The sequence below is a fragment of the Arabidopsis lyrata genome (assembly GCF_000004255.2).
Source record: "Arabidopsis lyrata subsp. lyrata unplaced genomic scaffold ARALYscaffold_1, whole genome shotgun sequence".
Classification (NCBI taxonomy): Eukaryota; Viridiplantae; Streptophyta; class Magnoliopsida; order Brassicales; family Brassicaceae; genus Arabidopsis; species Arabidopsis lyrata.
The window spans coordinates 3,635,855-3,657,346 of NW_003302555.1; the positions used below are offsets into that span (position 1 = coordinate 3,635,855).

Consider the following 21,492-nt stretch of genomic DNA (forward strand, 5'->3'; position numbering starts at 1 on the left):
AAAAGTTTAAGTGGATGGACAAAGAATATACCATCTCTATTATGAATCATTTTAAGGCAAAAAAAGGGAGAAAAATGCCAAAGAGAAGTGAGTCAATTTAATTTAAAACGTATAAAGCAAACAAAAGAGACACTTGATTATTCTCATTCATCTGCAAAAGTAACCATATTTTTTAAGCAAAATTTCTAAATTTCGTTACGTAGACATTTAATTCCATTTAATCATTTCTGGAAACATTAACCAATGATGACAATTTCTTGCTGGTTATGAACCTTTCCCATATTTCCTTTTATTGATGCGTTCATCTTCACAAATATTTAGTCCTCATTTAGCATTTGCTTTTAATTCATTGCAGTATTCTTTCATGACGACAACAAGCAACTCTTCTTTGTCTTCATCCTTATCTACACATCATCTAATGTGTTATTTTAATTGTTCCATTCTCACTACAAAAATAAATTTTGGTTTTGGTCCGGGTGTTCTATCGTTGTTCGACGGTTCGCTGATTATTTTGGGTTGAAAGAGTTTTAAAATTGATCTTAAAGTCACCACAAAATTTATATTTTCTTGTTTTTTACTCATTTATACATATATTGAGAATCACTTTAAAAATCAATCACACATCTCAGGCATTAGTATGATGCACTTGGTGATAGATATTCAACTAGAAAATATATATGACGTAATAGGGCAATGTGTTTCCACATAGTTATGAATATATATTAATTTAAGTAGTCATTCCGTCATTTATATTATTGTAAATACTTTTCCATAAACGCATGAAGTCTTATGAAACACATTATTGACTTATTACGTAACATATTTTTTCCGTTTTGAAAATGTTTAGACCATATTTATATTCTTTTTATTATTATTTTTTGTAAACCACGACTTGCATGAATCTCAAAAGTAGCATTCCGATTTTTCCATATCATAAGAGAGAAACATCAAAAAATTATGGAAAATTCTCTCCGGAAAAAAAAAAAAACTCTAGAAGAGTTACTGAGGTCACGCCGGTTTTGGCTGCGTAGAGTGACTCGTAACATCTTTTAGGACAGGCTGAACATGAATGAGCATGTCTCCACTACTTAAGAGTACTCACACTTACCATCATAATTCATAATTTTAACTCTACAAATATATAGTTTTCGGCGATTGATTGAAACTAATAGATGTCGATCATTTGCTGCATTTGAACGTATGATCATAAAGGGTCCATTTAGAGATGACGAATGTATGATGATTAGAGTGATGTAAAAGGTCAAAAAACTACATGAACTCCATTTCTTAACCTTAACTTTCTTACCATTGGTGCGAACCAATCCGACGTGGACCAATCAAATTGTTTCTTCAAAGCTGAAAAAAATTACACACTTTTGCATATTTTCTCTAAAAAAATTAACTTTTAAAAAGAGACAATAGTAGTAAAAGAGAGCATAAAATTCAACAAACCCTTCCGAAGAAAGTGACTTTTCTTAGTTCTATTAATACTCTCTCTCTCTGCACATCTGTTACTTCATTTTCTCTTCCTTTTTTTTCATTAGATTCCATTAACCTTCAAAAGTTTTTCTATACATTCTCTCTGCTCAAAACTTTTTTCTTTCAATACTTGTAAAGAAAAAACAGAGCTTTCTTCTTCTCTTTCATTGTTACCTTTGCACAGCATTGCAGCTGTGTATAACTAAATGGGGAGACATTCTTGCTGTTACAAACAAAAACTGAGGAAAGGGCTTTGGTCTCCTGAAGAAGATGAGAAGCTTCTTACTCACATCACCAATCACGGCCATGGCTGCTGGAGCTCTGTCCCTAAACTCGCTGGTAACATTTCTTCCTCAATTTGAAATAAAGGAAGCTACTTTTTGTAATAACAAATTATATATGAGTCTTCTTCTACAGGTTTGCAGAGATGTGGGAAGAGTTGTAGACTAAGATGGATCAATTACTTGAGACCTGATTTAAAGAGAGGAGCTTTTTCTCCAGAGGAGGAGAATCTCATCGTCGAGCTTCATGCCGTCCTCGGAAACAGGTAATAATTAGTTATCAACATTCAACAATAATGCTGCCTAAGAAAACAGAGGATCATGTTTATGTTTTGAGCTTTTTCTTCTGTTTTTGCCCCTGCTCTGTTTTTAACAGAGGATCGGATTATGTGTGTCTGTCTTTAAGCAATAAGCATCCTCTGTTTTTGGCTTTGCTCTGTTTATACTCAGATGGTCACAGATTGCGTCAAGGCTTCCGGGTAGAACCGACAACGAGATCAAGAATCTATGGAACTCAAGCATCAAGAAGAAACTGAAACAAAGAGGCATTGACCCAAACACACACAAACCCATCTCCGAACTTGAGAGCTTTAGCGACAAAGACAAACCAACAACAAGCAACAACAAAATAAGCGGTAACGACCACAAGTCTCCTAGTTCCTCTTCTGCGACTAACCAAGACTTCTTCATAGAAAGGCCATCTGAATTCTCCGACTACTTCGGATTTCAGAAGCTTAACTTCAACTCCAATCTCGGACTCTCTGTGACAACTGATACTTCACTCTGCTCAATGATTCCACCGCAGTTTAGCTCCGGAAACATGGTTGGTTCTGTCTTTCCGACACCAGTATGCGTAAAGCCCTCAATTAATCTTCCTCCTGACAACAACAGTTCAAGTCCGGTCTCTGGAGGAGATCATGTGAAATTGGCTGCACCAAACTGGGAATTTCAGACAAACAACAACACCTCAAATTTCTTCGACAATGGCGGATTCTCATGGTCAATCCCAAATTCTTCTACTTCTTCTTCACAAGTCAAACCAAATCATAACTTGGAAGAAATAAAATGGTCAGAGTATTTGAACACACCGTTCTTCATAGGGAACACTGTACAGAGTCAAAGCTCTCAACCAATCTACATTAAATCAGAGACAGATTACTTAGCCAATGTTTCAAACATGACAGATCCTTGGACCCAAACCCAAAACGAAAACTTGGGCACAGCTGATACTAGTGACGTGTTCGCCAAGGATCTTCAGAGAATGGCCGTCTCATTTGGTCAGTCCCTTTAGTTTTTTTTTTTTTTTTCTTAATTTTAACAGATGTAGAGAACATAAAGATATACAAAGACATACAATACGTACAGTGGATTCAAGTGTTCTGTATATTGCATGGGTCAAAAAAAAGGGAGCTGTCTTTATTTTTATGTTTATTTTTGAAGTGTGTTTTATACGTCAGATATTCTTCTTGCAAAAACATTCAGTATCATACTACTATATACTTTTGTTTTGTTATAAAGATTTATGTTAGTATTTTTGATGATTCATCAGAGAGGTCTGTGTTTGCCATTATTCTGTTGAAGAACAATGATGAACGTAATAAATCTGTTTCTGTCTGTTTCCGTGAACGAATTGTGATCCATAGTCACATCCTTCACCATTTTTGAGACCTGTAATTAATTAAACGACAAAAGAAAACATCAAATTAAAGCAAAAAATAATAATAAACTCAAGTGGGGATTAGCTCAACTAATTAGAAAGGACACTTTCTTTTTTTCAAAAGGACCCAAATTAATTTAAATATGTTTTTAAGAAAATGATTTACGTATTCTGAAATCATTAAGTTGTTTTTTTGGCTATTGAGTATTGAATAATGAATACCCTAAATTTCTGGTTATTATAATTTTTTATATATACAAACTGTGTCTGTTTGTTTAGTCTTCTTGTCTGTCTGTGCTTTTTTTAATTAGAGTCTTATCAGAGGTTGGAATTGTCCCCATTGACCAGAAACTTATGTTTTTTTGGCCGGCGTCGGAATATTCTTTTGCAGTAGAAAATTCCTAATAGCTCGAGGATTTGACCATAATAAAATGACGGAAGTGATGGGATGGTTTTCAATTTTATTATCGTTAAGTCAATTGATTTACTTTATAACCGTATTTTTTAAATATTCCAATCCAAAACAAACACTTTTTACTTTAATTTTTAGAAATAACCTAACGCAATAACTCGACTCGACCGGTAAGTAAAAGAATGTTGTTTGACTTTAAATTCAAAAGACGATAGCAAAAATCTAGTTTAACTTTCAACTTTTTGGCATAAAATCAAATTGCTCAAATAAAAGATGCATTTGCGTTATAATAAAGTTTAGTGGAACGCGAGAGTGCATGTGAAACGAATAATTGGTGCTACAATATTAAACCAATCATTGTGTTAGCTTTGATTGGCGTATGTTATGTAAGGATGATTAACAGAAACACTTGTCGCGGTTTGTTGGTAATTAAAAAAGAAGAAGATATATTGTGCCTAAAGAAATGGGGGAAAAAAATAGAGAATGTCGTGGAATCTTATTCTTTAAAAAAAAAATCTCCTATGATTTGTTCACTTCATATCTATCTATCTATATATTTGACATCGAAAATGTACTTTTATAGTTATACAACGACATTCAGATATTCGGAAAATGTGTTGTCACTAGTCACGATGCTGATATAATTAGACAAGTAGCATTTTTTTTTTTTTTGGAGAGTGAAACTTCGGAGGTTTTAGTTTAATTTAAACATCTCTTCTGCTTAACGAATTGGAGAAAATACTTTGGATGTTTATGACAATATGATTGATTGATAAGGACAATGATACAAATGCATGTATATTTCTTCTCTGCTTTGTATTAAAACCTAAACTTAGTTGATGGGAGTATAACGAAGTAAGAAAAACATTTCATAATGACGTATCTTGTTCATTAATGTCACAAGTATACTCATAGTCTATGAGCTTTTCTTTTTTATTCTTTCGAAATACCAATCTCCAACAGCCACAGCAATCCCCTGTTTTTGTTTTACCAACAACAAAGGCACAAACATTAATTCTGTATGTAATCATATGATCACTGATCAGATTGTAAAATTATGAGTGCTTTTTTTATCACCTTAACTTTACCCGCACCAGAGTTTCCAGGAAACCAAGTATCTTGTCTCTCCGCTTGACAATGAGCCCATCCAGAGGTAATTAACACTCCGTTCTTGCTAAACTTGGAAAAGGTCTTCACCGCATTTAACATGCTCATCTTGAAACCTGAAACTCGGATTTCCAAAGCAAGAAAAAACAACCTTGATCACGATCAGATTTGTAATTAGATCAACGAGTGGTAGGTTTCATGAAAACATCATTGTTACCATCCAAGAACTGCTTCTGAGAGGCAGTGCACCTGAAGCTGGAGCTGCAGTTACGCCAACTACCATTTGGATCAGCAGATGGTGGAGCTAAACTATTTCCAATCTGCAAAGAAACAAGATAGTTCAAGACAAGCAAACCCCATGATTCATAAAAAACAAGAATCCGAAGATAGAGATGGAATAATAAATAACCTGCCACGAATCAAATCCCGAGTTGAGAATAAACAACGGGGTCTTGACTTGGTTGATTATGTATTGAGGGAAAAAACACTAAGGGATGTTGAAACTAAGATAAGTAAACGAGGAACTATAGCATCATTATAATTAACAGAAACACAAATATCATATGTATACCAAAGTTGGTTTAATATGGCTTGTACAAGTGGGAGGAAGAGTGTTTTGCAAACCCTAAAAAGTTAAAAGAGCAATTCTTGGTTAGCTTTCAACGATCTCTATATATATAACATCATCATCATCAAGACATGATCATAACATTATACCTGAGTGTTCACGACACCAGAATACATACGCCTTAAAGAATGACCTCCAGATACATCAACGCTTATTCATTTACAAAACAGACACCAACCAGTTTTAATATACTAATTAATTTCCATCATTTGTTGTTTGAAAAATAAACAAAAATTTACTCACGCGTCGAGGAAGAAGCCAGCATCGCTCATGCATTTTACTTTGGTGGTAGGAGGAAACAAATTACTGAAATCATCGCATCGTAAAATCGCTGAAAGACCCCCGGCAGAACATCCGTTGAGCAAAGCCTTAACGGTAATATTATTATTATACCTTAACATCTTATAATTAACAATTGGGAACAAAGATTCAAATGCAAAGCAATATTATATGAAATGTTTGTACCTGTTTTGCCTGACGCATTCCCTGTGCCATCAAATCTTCCATGACAGCTAAAAATATACGCTTTCCTCTAAACTGAAGTTGCGCCGCCTAATTGTAAGCAATCATATGAATTAATCTCAAGTTAATTACTATAGAAATATACAAAGATCAGTCATATATAGTAGACAATCAATCTTTATGGTTTTAATTAGCGTGCTAACCTTGTTTTCGCTATCACCGCCAAAGGATGCACCATCACAATACCGGACTTTTACTTTGTTCCAATTGTAAAAGTCTGCAACATTGATTTTGTAACAAAAGAAGAGAGAATATTTCAGCAAAATATAACACATTTCTGTTTTCAATAAGGGATCTTGAGAAAAAACCTGGATTTTCAGCCGCTTTATTGCTTAGTAATCCTAAAAACGCCACCTCTTTCTCCATTAAGGTAGATGATCCATAACCACTCCTTTTACGGTTCTGACAATTTTGTATGCTGTCACACCATGCACCTCCCTTTCAACAAAATTAATTAGCCTTATTTCTGATTATGGCAATAAGTATCTCTATAGTCTATATACAATTGATATATCTTAAGTAAGAACCTGCAACTGAATGATCCAGTTGTTAGCTCCTGAACCATACCCGCGATACAAATGATATCCAGGCACTGACCCATCCAGACACACTGCCACAAAAATTTAATAATTTATCCTTCGCGTCATGAAAATGTTAATCAAGAACCTTGTAGTAATGATGAAAAATAACAACGGTACAAACGAAATTTTGTAAAAATATTGAAAATTAACGTTTCAAACATTCGAAATCTAAATGAAATGAACATGCATATCAGAAATCTAAATCTCTCCTCTTTTTTTTCCAACCACACATTAATTAAAACTCTATACCTTGATTGGTATCAGAAATCTAAATCTCAATCAAAATGAATGGGAAAAAAATTGTTACCCGCTCCTTTAGCAGCAGCGGCTTGGACGAGAGTGAGTCCTACCATCAGGACATTTGCATTTGTTCCATTGAAATCGTTGAACATGTCCATTTTATCAAAACTCATTTCCCCATTTGCAAGAATGTTGAAGAGAATGAGTCCTGCGAGACTCAAACCCCACAAAAGCGTTTTCATGAAAATTTGAATGAAATGGCTATGGAGACGTACTAAAGTGGTCAGTGTATACGCGGCCAAGAAATAATCCATCTTGGTCTTTTGTAGTATAAACATGCTTTTATATAGAAACTCAGTTATAATTGAAGACCAGAGAGTGAGAGAGAGAGAGAGTTGCATTAACTACCAGTCATAGTCATAGGAGAGATTTATTAAAAGATTTTCTTTCCTTGATTAAAAAAAAAGGATTCTACATCATGGACATGATTCATGATCTTGCCATTTTTAAATCACAAGATCTAGACCACAATTTTGGGGCCTAAACCTCCATTGATCATTAGGTTAAGAAATTAAAGATTCTCATGAAACTGCCACCTTGTATCTTTCGTTGCAATTTTTCTTGTATATATTTAAGGATGATTAATTCAAAGTGTTTGATTCTCATGAAGTTGTCACCTCATTTCATCCCTAGGTTAGGTTTAAATAGTTTTAGAACAAGTCAGTTTTGTAATTGCGCTTTTATTTAAGTGGTGCAAATTATTAAGGTCTTTTAATTTCAAATTCACACTATTATTCATTTAATAGTCAGAAGTATAGAGTTCATAATATAATTCCAATTTTGTTTCCACCAATATCTGTAGAACAGAAATTACAGTCTCAGGAATCTTCAAACACTTTGAAAATGAAGATAATACAAAAAAAAAAAACAGAAATGGTCCTGAAAAGTGGAAAGAATTTTCAGATGCTTCCAAGAGTTCCAAAAGCTACAAGACAAATATTTCATGCAAAAAAGTTGTGAGTCTTCATTAATTGCGATTAAGCTTTCAATTGCCGTTTAAGATATCATGTACCCAAATACTTTATTTGATTGATTAATCGAAGATGAATACAAAGGGGAAAAAAATCACTTACAAAGTTATTGTTCTCTTTAAATCGTATTGGGACTGAGATAAACGAAATTTCAAATCAACCTATGTAGTCGCTAAAAACTCTTTAGAAAATTTAACCAATCTTTTCACTAATAAATTTAACCAATTTTATTTAACTCCAACTCTACCACGATATCTTTATTGTCTTCCCCTACATTATGACTAGTAATAAAGTTGTGCCCGCGAAACAAAAACGATGCCGTATAGGAAGGAAGCAATAAAGAATCCAAGCGATATGTTGTTCCCTCTTCAATGCATTACGACGCGTCATCTTAGATGAGGCTTTTAGCACTAAAAGCCCAAACTAATAAAGTTATCGGATAAATACTTAGCCCAGCCCATTGAAGACAACGCGTAGCTTCACGCGCTCCACATTTCGCGTGAGAAGAATTAACCCAGAAACGCGGACGTTGCAGATAAACGGTGAGGCACGAACGAGCGAGCGTGTATGATTCTCTCACGATGATCAAAGTAGGAGCCAACAAGTAAAAAAGCCAAACAAAATCAAAAGTAAATTAGCATACAGATAATAAGACAACAGTTATTACTTGAAGTACATACTTTCTTAGGTAACAATAATTGATTTTTATATTATTTTTTTCTTCTAAAGCCATCAATAAAATATCAGTATTCGTGTAAAACCAAAACTAGTGTAAACATATTTTGTCAAATGGCAAGCCCTGATCCATCCGTTTTAGTATTCGTTGACCTTTGACATTTCACTTAGAGCATCAACAGTCATACAATCAGGTGGGTGTGAGTCTTGGGGTGTAGGTATTAAAAAAACGAAAAAATTGTCTCTTTCTTCACATCTGGATGTAAGTTTACACTCGGGTGTAACACTTTTTCTCTCTATCTCTCTCTTTCTTTCTCTTTCTCTTTTCTCTTTTGCTTTAAATTATAATACTAAAAAAATACTTACACTCACACAAACACATTTGCCACTGCTAATGGTCTTAGACATGTGTGAGAGAAACAGCATGTTGCTTGCTTTTTATTTCCTTCAGCGAGACAAGTCATCCTCTCTTCTCCTCCTTTATAAACCATAATTCATTAATTCTCCTCTCTCAACAACTTACTTGTTAAAGAGTCCCACCACCACTACCACAATCCCAATGGCTTCACCAACTCAAACTCTCCTCCTCCTCCTCACCACCGTCTTCTTCTTCATCTCCGCTTCCGCAGATCCGGACATGCTTCAAGATCTCTGCGTTGCTGATCTTCCCTCTGGTAATTTCAAAAAATCTCTACTTTCATTTTACTAAAAAAGCTTCAATCTTTAATCTCTTTCTCGTTTTTTTTTTTTTTTGGCAGGAATCAAGATCAATGGCTTCCCTTGTAAAGACGCAGCTACAGTCACATCAGCTGATTTCTTCTCACAAGGATTAGCTAATCCAGGTCTTACCAACAACACATTCGGTGCCTTGGTCACTGGAGCTAACGTTATGACAATCCCAGGACTCAACACACTCGGTGTCTCTCTCTCTCGTATCGACTACGCACCAGGAGGCTTAAACCCACCTCACACCCACCCTCGTGCCACTGAAATCGTCTTTGTCCTCGAAGGAACACTTGACGTTGGGTTCCTCACTACGGCCAATAAGCTCATCTCTCAATCTCTCAAGAAAGGAGATGTCTTTGCTTTCCCTAAAGGACTTGTCCATTTCCAGAAGAACAATGGTCATGTTCCTGCTTCTGTTATTGCAGCTTTCAATAGTCAGCTTCCTGGAACTCAATCTCTTGGTGCTACTTTGTTTGGTTCTACTCCTCCTGTTCCTGACAACATCTTGGCTCAAGCCTTTCAGACCTCTTCAGGAACTGTTAAACACATCAAATCCAAGTTCCAACCCAAGAAATGATCTCTTTATTATATTCATTACAGTTCTGTTTTTTTTCTCCTTCGATTTGTATTCTGTAATAAAAAGGAACAATAAGTGATGATCTTTGAGTGTGCATTTGAGCTCCATTGTCTCATGTATTTGTCTTCTGTATAATCCAAATTATTTTTTGTTCAAAGTTGACTAGAAACAGGTAACAAGTCGAGGTTGATCTAATCTAAAAGCTTTCAAAACAGGTAAGCTAATTATCTGACTTTTCAGATAAAATAATCAACTTGAGAGACTCTAACGTATGGGTCTAATAAAACTGATTACTTAATTAACATGATAACTTACTTATTTTTTACTTCACATACCCCATGTGATTCTTCTTACAGAAAACTAATTGTACTTCATATGGCCAGCTAATAGATCTCTGTTAAGTTAGAAATATGTTTGCTTCTTCATGGAGTTTAGCTTAAAGCTAATTGTTTGAAACCAAGACTTCTTGCAACATAGTCAAGAATCATACCTTACCTCTAAACTCTGGCCTGTTGCATTAACCAGAGGCGAATCAGCACAGATCCTCTCTATCATCAAGCTATGCTCAGCCAGAGAGAGAAGAAACAGTCAGTACAATCTGAATACCCTAAAAGAAGGAGATTATCATAGACTAGATAGAATATTTGTTTGAGTTTCTGTCATTGTGACAAACCATAGACCGTAAATTAGCTCATTCCTCATACATCAGTTATTTGAATGATACATCATGAAACCAAAACACTCAAGAGGAGATTAAATATGCATCCATATTTACAGCTTCAGAAAAGAGTTCAACAGAAGATGTAAATGGATGGATATTTCATCGTTATTGAAATTTGAAAACGAAAGCAAAAGCGCCAAGGAACGTCACAAACAAAGAACAACCAGTGACTATTTTATATCAAGCCATGACCCCTTTTCTTTCGAGGACTACTTGTTTGCTGCAGCGAGTTCCGCAGTGATAATGAAACTCGATTTCCCAGCTTGTCTCAAGTACTGAACATCTCCATTCATCAGCTTCACCAGTTTTCGGCTAACCATTAAGCTCAATCCTTCTTCTGACACATCTTCCTCAGTCCCAAACATTTGGTTTAGTAAAAACTCAGGTATCCCAGCTCCTGTATGCGTTAACCTGTTTTCATAATCCCAGTATCCTCAATGCACTGTTTTTAACATCATATTGTGCATTCTGATTAAAAATATTTTACCTGATCTCTAGATTAGCAAGATGCACAGAACGCCCGAGCTGTTCCTTCCTCAGGGAAGCTGTAACAGTTAGCTGACCTCCGGATGGTGTAAAGTTTACAGACATCAGCATGAAATCTGCCAAGACTTGTTGAAGCCTAATACTGTCTCCATACAAAGTGTCAGACATTACTTCTTCTCCGGTCTCATTTGTTATCCGAACACTCTTCCCGTTACTCTTCATCATTACTTGGCTTGTGGAAGCAGTCAACACTTCGTTTAAGCTGAATTCTTTCATTTCCAGATCCAAGCATCTGCAGAGTCAAATTCCAACATAAGAAAACAGATAAACCATATTTTGAATGGACTTTCGTTCTAGAATACCCTTCAATGATGCTTTCAAGATCAGAATCATCAAGGATCTTGCTTAGTTGCTTCTGACATAACGCGCTAGTTTGCAAAATCCGTCTCTGCTCTGGTCCTAGTTCAGTGCCCTCTATCATTTTCCTTGTAAACATGATCCCAGATAGCGGATTCCTGATCTGTCTTTTTATGTATGCTAGAGCCTTTAGTCTCTTCACTGCGGTTCGCTCAGCTAGACGCTGAACATGGAGCGCTTGCTGCAGTTCATGGCTGGCAAGTTGCAGGAAACAGAAGACACCAGTCACTACACCTTCCCTGTCCAGTTTCTTACTTACACACAACAGACACTCCACATACTTGCCACCTCTGGTAAAGAAAGCAAACGACACTTTCTCTGGATCTTGACTAGTAACAGCATTGTTCAGCACAATTCCAAGGTTTACAAAGGCTTCTTGATTCTTTAGACGACAACATGACTTCTGCGTCCCAAATACTTCTCCTAAGAGCATTTTGTCGATCACTTCCTCTCGCTTCAAACCGGTTAACTTTGACATAGCTGGATTCCACTCTGTGCACCAACCGAACTCATCGGTGCCAAATATTGGTGGGATCAGCGGGTTTGGATTTTGGATGATCGCCTTGTAATCACCTTCAATCCGAGTAAACTTGTCCATCACAGTCTTCTGGCCAGTAAGATCATGGGCTACAAAACACACCCCAACCACGTTTTCATGGAGATCTCTACTTGCGCATGCATTTACAACTAAACTTATTGGCCCAGCATCAGCCCTGGACAGATGTGTTTTGATCTCAAATTGGACATTCTGCTCCTCGGTTCCTGCATAGATAAGCAACTGAAGTTTATAGACTCGGCTTCAGCGTTTTAGAAAGAAAAATGGAAAACAAAATACATGATCCATCATTAATAATAAAAAAAACACATTGCACCAAGTTTCCTCAACCACGATACTCAATTGGAACTTGAATAGTGCAATCTAGTTGGACGATTCTAAGAAAACTCAGCATAACTTAGGAAGAGAGTTACCTTCTAATGCATTCTCTAGCATCCTTTTGACAATTTCCACTGATGAATCTTCAACAAGTGTGAGGAGATGCTTCCCGATCGCTTCATCAACCGAAAGACCAGTCAGCTCAGCAATTTTCGTGTTCCAACCATTAACCAGTCCATCAGAATCAACCGCCAATATTGGCACCGTAGCAGTTTCAATTAAACGAACCATCTCACTGGTCACAGCTTCTAGTTCTTGTATACCATCAATTTTGAGATCATTTAGCTTTGAGTGAATGACATTTGTATTCACATCAGTAGTTTCACTATCCTTGAAAGCATTCCTCAGAATAAGTTGCAAAGAGTGTATGGCATCCATCTCATAGTCCTTCCAAGGTAAACTCCTTGTCTTAACTACTTCAAGGAAAGCCTTGAACGATGACCTCGGGTGCATTCTCCTTGCATCATCCCTATCATCTGGATCATGCTTTGCACCTCCCCATCTTACTTCACCAGCGGTATGAGAACGGAACCAGAAAATCATATCTTTGGATGAGATCCTCACAGCCGCCATTCCACATACTGAATCCCCGAGAGATAGAGCCTTAGGAAACCCAGCGTCATGCAAACTATCAGTGCTCAAACCCGTTGAATCCATGTGGTATTCACACAGCCATGAAGCTATCTCCTGCAGATGGAACTCACTTGGAGTTGTTCCCAGTTTCCATATCTTGTCTTTGTAGAAGAGAGCTGCTCCATCACATTTCACAAGGTCCATTATGTTAGGGCTTTGCGACACAATCCCAAGTGGAGCATCACGCATCAGCATATCGCACAAGAGTGTCTGCGTACGCAAAATGTTCTTCTCCAACATCTGGTTCTCCAGTTCCACCTCCTTATTGACGTGTATCGCAAACACTTGAGCCAGAAACTCACAGGCATACCTGAGAGGAAACGGAACAAATCTCGGAGTCGTATTGTGACAAACCACTAAACCCCATAGTCTCTTTCTCTTTTGAGGCTGTGTAGAAGCATCAGGAGCATCCCCTTCTCCATCTTCCTCGTTAACTACAACCGCCATAACCAGAGATGCAATAGAATCCATGTTGGCCATGTACTGCAAATGGCAGCTGTGCGGTGCTCTAAGGGTGGAGCCGCACAAGGTAAGGTCAAAGGAAAGCTTTTCATCTTGAAGCACCCTAGCATGTTTTGCATTGCAATCAACTATCATCCGGACCTTGTTCTTCATAAACAGAAAACGGGCTGCTTGAGGTATGTCGGTGGCTGGATAATGCAACCCAAGATAAGGCTCCAGCCCAGGTTTTGTAACCTCGGAGACAACCTCACCGTGATCATCTTCATGAAACTTATAAGCCATCACCCTGTCATACCCCGTGAGTTCAAAAACCTCTTGAACCATTGTATCGCAAAGCCTTTCCATGCTTCCGCTGGGTAAAGATTGCAACCTAGTGATTGCTTTGGCAGCGAGCTTGTATGATTGTAAGGCACCAGCAGCTGTCATGGGGACTTCATAAGGCTTCACCGGTTCAAAGTCAACGATGATGCTCCCTGTAACCCTGTGGATAATCGCATAAAAGGGCTTTGCAGAAGTCTTGCAGTGCACAAGAATGGGATTCAAAAGAGAGACATCTCCAAATCCAAGGGCTTTCTGCAATGCAGAGGCACTAGGAGCAGTGAAAAGACTCCTTATATCTGTCCCAATGCCTAGAACAGGGTGTTCGCCAACACTAGGAACTGCATGACTGGCCATTGTCAACAGCTCAGATGCATTCTCGCTGTATGCAATGACTTTGAAGGTCTTCTCATCCAAGGCAAGCAAACAACCGAAGGGCTGAATCAGCTTTCCCTTCTGTATGTGATGAAGATAAGTCGTGGTAACCTTGTCAGACCTCGGTGGCTGGTTCTCCACGACCGGGCCAGTGACACGCACTGAGGTTGAGTAGTCAAAGGAGCTGCCTGACTCCTCAAAATCAGCATGGAGCTTCGCATCTACAGTGGTCTGCGCAATGATCCTAGCGCTGTGCCTTGATCGCCTCGAGCCCTCAGAGGACTGAGTCGGCCTAGACCCTGACATTTTTTTCCTGACACAGAGACCAGAAAAAAAGATTTAAGAGCAAAACTCTGATAAAGAAGGAATAAAACATTCATGCCGTAATCATATGAACACAAACATTCATCACCAGTCATACAAACGAATGCATAAACTTGAAACACTAAGAACCAATCAAAACACAAAATCGCTGCTACAGCTTAAGTTCCTTTGACAGCAAAAAGAGGCATGAACTTGACTAACTCGGTCGAGAATACATAGCTAAACCCAGAAACAGGTCGCAACAGATGCAGGAATCATCCTGTCATATTCCAAGGTTCAATGAATAATCATTTTCAAAGCAACTGAACCAATAAGATTCCATGAACACTTCCTCTCTAAGTCATCCTACAATCCAAAATCAACAAGATCTTGACAATTAACAGGGAAAATCCACTACACAAAACTAACACAACGAGGATCTGAGCTAATCTGCCTCTCAAGATTCAAACACAGCTACATACATAAAGTAGACTAATATAAACTCTTAAAGAGTCTTTATAGCTAGCTATACCTTTCAAAAGGAGAAATAAAGTCCAAACAGCAAAAGCAATCGTAAGAGTGAAGAGCGATAAAAGGATGAAATTAATTGGATGCTTCTTCTCATAAATGATCACAGACTACAAAAGTTGAGTTAAAAAACACACACATCAAGCCAGATCAAAGAGACCTGTCTATGACAACAACAAGAGAGAATATCTTTAAATAATCAACTTCAAAGTACGGATAAATCTCAAAACGCAAACCCCGAAAAGAGCTCTTACTCAATAAGAAGAGTGAGACCAGTAGCTGGTAAGCTCTAAGCAGAAAACAATCGAAGCGAGCTTCAATATATATAGATAAAAAAAAAACAGAAAGGAGGAAACTTTGGGAAAAGGAAAGTAGCTACCTTTAAAGAGAAGAAGAAAGAAGAAGAAGAAGTTTCAAGAAGCCATGATCAGATCTCGTGTCTAGTCACACTCTTCAGAGGTTTTCTAAATCTTGACCTCGATCACCGCCTTCTCTCTTCTGCTACGCCTCTCTATTATTTGTGCTCCCTAACACAGACGACGACGACGATGAATGGGACCACCTCGAATACGCATGCCCATGTCTCGGAGTATGGGCGATTTGTATATTTTATAATGGAATAAAGCAAAAATAAAAAAGCTTAATTTGGATAAAAGACAAACTTCACACACCAATCAAGAACAGGGTCGGCTTCGCCGGTAACATTTTTCCTCGCTAAAACAGAACAGTGGCGGAAGATATATGAAATAATAATAAATCTTGGCACCTTTCATGGGATTCCTAAAAAAGAGTCTTTTTTTTTTTTGGAGTTTTAATTCATGATCAAACTGGTATTTTTCACCGATGTGACTAACACTGTGTAATGAGGAAAAGAGAAGTAAAGTGGAAGAACAAATTGAAGTTGATTCTTTATTAATCCGATTGAAGAGAATCGTCCAAAGGATAAGAAGAAAAGTAGAGATTATTAGTAATAATTAAAAAAAAAAAGACAAGAAAGAAAGAGAGAGAGAGAAAGATGGTGGGAGTTGTTTAATGAAGGCAATAACTAGAAGTGGAAAGTTGGGTTTTGAGGAAGACGACAATGATAGTCTTATGGGCTTCACGTTTTCTCGGCTTTTTCCGTTTTGTAATCTGCTTCTGGGATTAACTTCATTAGTAGGGACTTTCCATTTTTGTATTTGTTTTATCATAAACTAAATTGATTAAATTTCTAAGACTAATATATGCTAATAATTCAAATTAAATTTTTAGAAGAAAAAATCGTTATGGTCATTTAAAAAACTTGATAAGCGATTGGATTTTATTTTCGTCAATCCAAATCCAAAACGTCTAACATCATTTTCGAACTTCGATTCTTTCTTATCGCCAATCTTACCATGTTTTCTTAGGTATTGCTTCTTATCCTCTTTTAAGTTAAAATCTTTCACTAAGTTTGTAGTAGACTTGGCAAATTTTAATTCAAGATTGTCTAAGATGATCATATCCGAAGAACACGAATCAACAACGTCTCATCTAGACAGCGCGATTTCACAAAGATATTGTGGCACAGCTATGTTGGACCAAAAATGTGCCTCCATAATGCAAATGCTGTCCTAGCAACACATCATGATCGATTAGACATAGTCATGGCCCATGTTGCGCGTATCTCAATTGGCAAAGTCTTACTAATCTCATTTCTGGAATAACTACACTTTGAGGAACAAAATAAATATGAGCTGAGGAGACTTCTTAATGGCCAAGAACGCTACAATCATTAGGGATTTTATTGATTGGAACTTTACGACACATTTTGTGAGCTTTTTTATTTTTCACTCTTTAGAATTTGAACTCTTAAAACAAGTGTTCAGTACCATGTGTTTTTTTCTAGTCTTAATGTATATTTGTGTGAAACAATTGAAACGACTCCAATATCTATACCAAAATAAAGAAAATGGCTCTTTACACCGAAACTTCCGTATTAAAAAGAACAGTTAAAATCTGTTATCTTCATTGTAATAAACAATGTCAATGGTTACTTATGTATAACAGTATAAGAAGCAGAAGAAGATGATCGAAAACAATCTTTGTCACTTTTGCAAGGACTGATCATCTTCTTCTTAAGTTTGATGAACCACCAGAGGACAAGAAAAATGAATGTTTTCATAAATAATAATCAGTCTCTGCGACTCTGCAAAGCATCCTCGAGATCAAGTTCTAATCCAACACGATTCCTTATAGACGCAGCTGCATGACAAGACGACGTCATTTTACAAATCCTCTCCAATTCCTTAAACCTCTCACAATCAAACTTATGACTTTTCAACAACTTCCTCTGTCTCGACAAGAACAGCCTCTTCATGAAATCCTGATATGTCGGATCTCTCGAAGTCATCAAGAAATAAGCATAACCCACAATGATTCCAGTCGCTGTAGCGAAGAAAGTGATTGGTTCCATCACATCCCATGAGAATTCCCAGAAAGTTAGTCTAAAAAAGAGCCCAATTTGAACCATCGAAGTAGCTAAACCGCACCAAAGAATCTTCCTCACTTGTCTATGCGCTAAAACATCAATCTCTTCTTTCATGATTCTAAGTTTGTTGAATTCTTCCTTGATTTGATCTTCCTCTGGATTCTGTTCCAAAGGCATCGCTCTTCTAATCAGATCCACCACCTGAATTAAAAAAAGTCCAGATTTTTAGAGAAATCGAGACAAAACAGGGGATCCCGACAAAACAGAATAAAGTTTTGTTTTTATTGCAATTTTAGACCTTGTCTGGGTGAAGAAAGACTTTATCTCGAAAGATCAAGACAACGCCGGCATCGTCAAGAACACGAGCAAAGATATGAGCTTCATCAGGAGATCTAGCGATACCCATTCCTTGAGAAGCTTCTAAAAGTGTAGTGTAAGGGACGACATCTCTATCAGCTATACCAACAAGCTTCTTCTTCATGTCTTCAACATTCACAAGCCTCATTAGCTTCTTCGCTTCCGCTATAGTTATCTCTTTCTTCTTCTCTTCCTCCTCCGATGACGACGGTGTTTTGACGGTGACGCAGCTTCTTAATCCACCATTACCAAGCCATGTCCTTTGCGAAGAAGCTCTAATGGCGCTGGACATTGCCGTACGCCTTATTAAACCCATTGACCACATTACGGACCCACGAATCTGAAGATCTTAGCTCACGATTTCGTGAAAGCGAATTTGAAAAAAAGTTAGGTTCACAGATCAAGGATTAAAAAGCTATGAGAATCTGAAAAAAAGAGATGGAATAATTTAACGCGTTTAATTATGAATCTCAGATTCTTGTGTTATTAATATCATAAGATTACACGATTTTGAAAATTGAAGAAAAGAAAAAAAGAGGAGAAGCACGAAGCCATTTGCTTTTATCTATGGAATTTGGGAGATAATAAAAAGTAAAAAGATTGGTACTAGGACTAGCCAATAGCCATTGTTGACTTGGCATGAAGGATGGCTTTTACGAAAATCTCAATGAACTTTTTGTTAACTCAAATCCACAATCTAAATTTGATTATCTTGATAAAGTTCATTTATTTTATCCAACAACCATCCTGACAAAAGGAACAGTTAAAATGATCCAACAACCCTTGTTGAGATGAGACCTATCCTTGTCATCGGAGTTGAATTTGACGCGGCATATATACGGATTCAAGTTACTTTATTACCCACATGACAAACAACAACACGTAACTAAGTTTTAAAAAAGAAAAAAACGATTAGTTTACGTAAACTCTTGTTTAGCTTTTCTTGTCAAATTATTTAGGTGGAATCCATAATTAGAAATCCATATTTATGTTGTGAAAAACTCATATGAGCATATAGACATCACGATCATTTTGCACTACTATGGAAAAAAACAAATAACAATTCACATTAATATTGCATATTAGAGACGATCTAAGACATCTACGACTATTGGCATACCTGGAAGTACTTCAACAGTTTTTTTATATGATAATGTGAATGAAGAAGACGAAGAAGAAGATGAAAAAGAAGTTTTAGCATCTATGGACGGCTTGAGAGTTTTTGCATACTTTTGAAATGAAAGTAAAAATAATTAATTATGTTCTCCCTTGTTTTGCCCTTTTTCTCTCCTTGAGAATAGCTTTGATCGTTATACGACCATAAGGGCCAAATTCTTTATTTAAACCTTTTTTTTTTTTGGCCATTTAAACCCAATTTCAAAGATATAAAACTAGTTACATTATAGGATAATCCCGGTTATGTTAAAATACGACTTGAAATTCATAAGTTTCTAATGCTTGATTTTGAACTGACTTTGCGATAGGCTTACCACTTCCGTAGAAGGATAAGTTATAGAAATTATTAAAACATAACCAACCAATGACATGACGACTTGTATTGTATCTAAGCAGAGAACAATCTTAGTTAGCCTGGCCATACAAATTGTCTTTTTAAAACAGGAGGAACTGCAGAAATCTACAAAAAGTCTCAAAGACTGTGCCAAATCTTGCCTTTATGAGTCCAAATTGCACGTATATTCAGAAAAGCATTAAAAAAAAAAAAAACAAATGGAAACGAGATTAGAGATGGGCAACTTGTTGCAAATACAAAGTTATATAAATGTGTTGTTTTAGTATACATAGATCTTTATTGTGTTGTTACACATTAATATAACTTTTAAAATATAGATCTTTATTGTGTTGTTACTAATGCAATCACCTCATCTCAATTCTCAAGCCCATGGGTTAGTCTCATCAAAGCCCAATCAAAGCTTCCCCAAGAAAAAAAAGAATTAAGATGAACAAACAAAAAAAAAAAACACTTAAGAGGAAAGATCTGGCCACTTCAACACAACGATCGACGAATACAATCGGAAAATTTGAAATCTCGTCGATGAAGATGACTGCTAAGATTCGCCGTGTATTCCCGACGGCGTTCCTTCTGTTGTTTCTGGTTCCGGTCGGTGAGGCGGTGTGGCTAGATGTGCCTCCCACCGGAACAAAGTGTGTATCTGAAGAAATCCAGAGCAATGTCGTCGTTTTGGCTGATTACCTCATCATCTCCGAGGATCACGAAGTCATGCCCACTATCTCCGTCAAGGTAAGTTTCTCCGATTTTCTGTTCCGATCATCTCGCTTCTCTTCCTTACCTGATCAGTGTTTTGAATCTGCATTTTGTTACTCGATCCATAATTAGGAAGGCATGTATTAATGCTTGATCCAAGTTTCCTTATTTGGAAAATTATGCTCATGCATGTTTTTCTTTGATTGTTATGATGAATTTCGGATTTGTAGCTTAATCCTTATGAATACTCTTTTGCCGTAATACAGTAATTAGCTGTGAGATTGGGACAAAAAATTGAAATTTATGTGGTCTTTTAATGAAGTGTGTGTGTTTTGATGTTTGTTTGGGAATAATGATAATTAATACTTCAAGTTTATTATCAACTTGGTATTTGGTAATCATTGCTACTTGCTAGTTCCACATAGTTTGATGGATTGTTTAGATAGTGTCCTTGGATTGAGAGCAGTCCTTGAAGTCGAACTTGAACAGATATCTTATGGAAACTCGGGAATACTCTGGTCCTGGATAGTATTCTCTGTTCCTTCTTCTTCTTCTTGGCTCTGAGCTTTGAGAATAATATATTATGGTGCAGGTGACGTCCCCGTATGGCAACAATCTGCACAACATGGAAAACGTAACGCATGGCCAATTTGCATTTACAACCCAAGAATCCGGTAACTACTTGGCATGCTTTTGGGCTGATGCAAAGAGTCACGGAAACAAAAATGTTAGCATCAACATTGACTGGAAAACTGGAATCGCTGCTAAGGATTGGGCCTCTGTTGCTAAGAAAGAGAAGATCGAGGTTAGATTTCTAGAGATTTTACAGTTCAGAGCCTATGTTGAATCTCTAAAGAGATTAGCTTGTTAACGTAGGGTGTTGAGCTGGAGATCAGGAAACTAGAAGGCGCAGTGGAAGCCATCCATGAAAATCTACTCTACCTAAGAAACAGGTAAAGTCATCTTCAGCTGCATTAACTGCTATTTAGCTGAGTCTCATTCTCAAAATGGTATTTGCAGAGAAGCAGACATGAGGACAATGAGTGAGAAAACGAACTCGCGGGTGGCTTGGTATAGTATAATGTCGCTAGGTGTTTGCATTGCTGTCTCTGGTTTACAGGTACTCTACTTGAAGCAGTACTTTGAGAAGAAGAAGCTTATATAGAGATTCACTGATATTCAGTTCCTTTAAAGAGAGTTTCTTCTTAAAGAATAATATTCAATTCATCTCCTTTCCTTCTTGTTTGTTTACACGCCTCCTTTTTACTGACGCTGTAAAATTTTGTTCAAGGATTGTTTCTGTAGTAGCTTTTCTCTGATAAGAATTCATTATTTCTGATTATGAAATAAAAAATAATTAACTTGTTTA

The 21,492-nt window shown here is 36.8% G+C and overlaps 6 protein-coding genes across 8 annotated transcripts; 3 read left to right on the top strand and 3 right to left on the bottom strand.

The window, feature by feature from the left end:
* The first annotated feature begins 868 nt into the window (after nucleotides 1–868).
* On the top strand, nucleotides 869–3,277 carry LOC9325821 (transcription factor MYB61). The gene is made up of 3 exons (XM_002889711.2): nucleotides 869–1,818; nucleotides 1,897–2,026; nucleotides 2,211–3,277. The coding sequence occupies exons 1-3, from the start codon at nucleotides 1,686–1,688 to the stop codon at nucleotides 3,049–3,051; spliced, it is 1,104 nt and encodes a 367-aa protein (XP_002889757.1). The 5' UTR covers nucleotides 869–1,685; the 3' UTR covers nucleotides 3,052–3,277.
* A 1,294-nt stretch (nucleotides 3,278–4,571) lies between these two features.
* LOC9325822 (pectin acetylesterase 1) lies at nucleotides 4,572–7,650 on the bottom strand. Its single transcript, XM_002892463.2, has 12 exons — nucleotides 6,975–7,650; nucleotides 6,614–6,696; nucleotides 6,395–6,524; nucleotides 6,230–6,303; nucleotides 6,030–6,116; nucleotides 5,808–5,932; nucleotides 5,654–5,714; nucleotides 5,508–5,561; nucleotides 5,346–5,423; nucleotides 5,154–5,256; nucleotides 4,907–5,052; nucleotides 4,572–4,805 (listed from the first exon to the last, which is right to left on the bottom strand). The coding sequence occupies exons 1-12, from the start codon at nucleotides 7,306–7,308 to the stop codon at nucleotides 4,746–4,748; spliced, it is 1,335 nt and encodes a 444-aa protein (XP_002892509.2). The 5' UTR covers nucleotides 7,309–7,650; the 3' UTR covers nucleotides 4,572–4,745.
* Nucleotides 7,651–9,111: 1,461 nt separating this feature from the next.
* LOC9328572 (germin-like protein subfamily 2 member 1) lies at nucleotides 9,112–10,073 on the top strand. The gene is made up of 2 exons (XM_002889712.2): nucleotides 9,112–9,287; nucleotides 9,372–10,073. The coding sequence occupies exons 1-2, from the start codon at nucleotides 9,173–9,175 to the stop codon at nucleotides 9,914–9,916; spliced, it is 660 nt and encodes a 219-aa protein (XP_002889758.1). The 5' UTR covers nucleotides 9,112–9,172; the 3' UTR covers nucleotides 9,917–10,073.
* Nucleotides 10,074–10,559: 486 nt separating this feature from the next.
* On the bottom strand, nucleotides 10,560–16,285 carry LOC9325823 (phytochrome A). Of its 2 annotated transcripts, XM_021014596.1 has the most exons (6): nucleotides 15,765–16,285; nucleotides 15,473–15,620; nucleotides 12,510–14,575; nucleotides 11,486–12,302; nucleotides 11,125–11,415; nucleotides 10,579–11,048 (listed from the first exon to the last, which is right to left on the bottom strand). In XM_021014596.1, exons 3-6 carry the CDS (start codon nucleotides 14,566–14,568, stop codon nucleotides 10,847–10,849), a joined length of 3,369 nt encoding a protein of 1,122 aa, XP_020870255.1. In that variant the 5' UTR covers nucleotides 14,569–14,575; nucleotides 15,473–15,620; nucleotides 15,765–16,285; the 3' UTR covers nucleotides 10,579–10,846. The 2 variants fall into 2 exon arrangements, with proteins under 2 accessions (XP_002892510.1, XP_020870255.1); XM_002892464.2 differs by having other exon boundaries at nucleotides 10,560–11,048; nucleotides 15,473–16,285.
* A 758-nt stretch (nucleotides 16,286–17,043) lies between these two features.
* On the bottom strand, nucleotides 17,044–19,264 carry LOC9328573 (calcium uniporter protein 6, mitochondrial). Of its 2 annotated transcripts, XM_021015303.1 has the most exons (3): nucleotides 19,020–19,264; nucleotides 17,841–18,247; nucleotides 17,044–17,743 (listed from the first exon to the last, which is right to left on the bottom strand). In XM_021015303.1, exons 2-3 carry the CDS (start codon nucleotides 18,222–18,224, stop codon nucleotides 17,246–17,248), a joined length of 882 nt encoding a protein of 293 aa, XP_020870962.1. In that variant the 5' UTR covers nucleotides 18,225–18,247; nucleotides 19,020–19,264; the 3' UTR covers nucleotides 17,044–17,245. The 2 variants fall into 2 exon arrangements, with proteins under 2 accessions (XP_020870962.1, XP_002892511.1); XM_002892465.2 differs by lacking the exon at nucleotides 19,020–19,264 and having other exon boundaries at nucleotides 17,841–18,985.
* Nucleotides 19,265–19,788: 524 nt separating this feature from the next.
* On the top strand, nucleotides 19,789–21,492 carry LOC9328574 (transmembrane emp24 domain-containing protein p24delta3). Its single transcript, XM_021012535.1, has 4 exons — nucleotides 19,789–20,159; nucleotides 20,716–20,928; nucleotides 21,000–21,076; nucleotides 21,144–21,492. Exons 1-4 carry the CDS (start codon nucleotides 19,857–19,859, stop codon nucleotides 21,286–21,288), a joined length of 738 nt encoding a protein of 245 aa, XP_020868194.1. The 5' UTR covers nucleotides 19,789–19,856; the 3' UTR covers nucleotides 21,289–21,492.

Coding starts and splice junctions, on each gene's coding strand:
- LOC9325821 (XM_002889711.2), top strand. CDS start 1,686: ATGGGGAGACATTCTTGCTGTTACAAACAAAAACTGAGGAAAGGGCTT. Junction 1,819..1,896: donor CTCTGTCCCTAAACTCGCTG/GTAACATTTCTT, acceptor CTTCTTCTACAG/GTTTGCAGAGATGTGGGAAG. Junction 2,027..2,210: donor CATGCCGTCCTCGGAAACAG/GTAATAATTAGT, acceptor GTTTATACTCAG/ATGGTCACAGATTGCGTCAA.
- LOC9325822 (XM_002892463.2), bottom strand. CDS start 7,308: ATGCAACTCTCTCTCTCTCTCACTCTCTGGTCTTCAATTATAACTGAG. Junction 6,304..6,394: donor TAAAGCGGCTGAAAATCCAG/GTTTTTTCTCAA, acceptor TCAATGTTGCAG/ACTTTTACAATTGGAACAAA. Junction 5,715..5,807: donor GCTGGCTTCTTCCTCGACGC/GTGAGTAAATTT, acceptor TAAATGAATAAG/CGTTGATGTATCTGGAGGTC.
- LOC9328572 (XM_002889712.2), top strand. CDS start 9,173: ATGGCTTCACCAACTCAAACTCTCCTCCTCCTCCTCACCACCGTCTTC. Junction 9,288..9,371: donor CGTTGCTGATCTTCCCTCTG/GTAATTTCAAAA, acceptor TTTTTTTGGCAG/GAATCAAGATCAATGGCTTC.
- LOC9325823 (XM_002892464.2), bottom strand. CDS start 14,568: ATGTCAGGGTCTAGGCCGACTCAGTCCTCTGAGGGCTCGAGGCGATCA. Junction 12,303..12,509: donor GCTAGAGAATGCATTAGAAG/GTAACTCTCTTC, acceptor TTATCTATGCAG/GAACCGAGGAGCAGAATGTC. Junction 11,416..11,485: donor CTTGAAAGCATCATTGAAGG/GTATTCTAGAAC, acceptor TTGACTCTGCAG/ATGCTTGGATCTGGAAATGA.
- LOC9328573 (XM_021015303.1), bottom strand. CDS start 18,224: ATGTGGTCAATGGGTTTAATAAGGCGTACGGCAATGTCCAGCGCCATT. Junction 17,744..17,840: donor TCTTTCTTCACCCAGACAAG/GTCTAAAATTGC, acceptor TTTTTAATTCAG/GTGGTGGATCTGATTAGAAG.
- LOC9328574 (XM_021012535.1), top strand. CDS start 19,857: ATGAACAAACAAAAAAAAAAAACACTTAAGAGGAAAGATCTGGCCACT. Junction 20,929..20,999: donor CTAAGAAAGAGAAGATCGAG/GTTAGATTTCTA, acceptor TTGTTAACGTAG/GGTGTTGAGCTGGAGATCAG. Junction 21,077..21,143: donor CTACTCTACCTAAGAAACAG/GTAAAGTCATCT, acceptor TGGTATTTGCAG/AGAAGCAGACATGAGGACAA.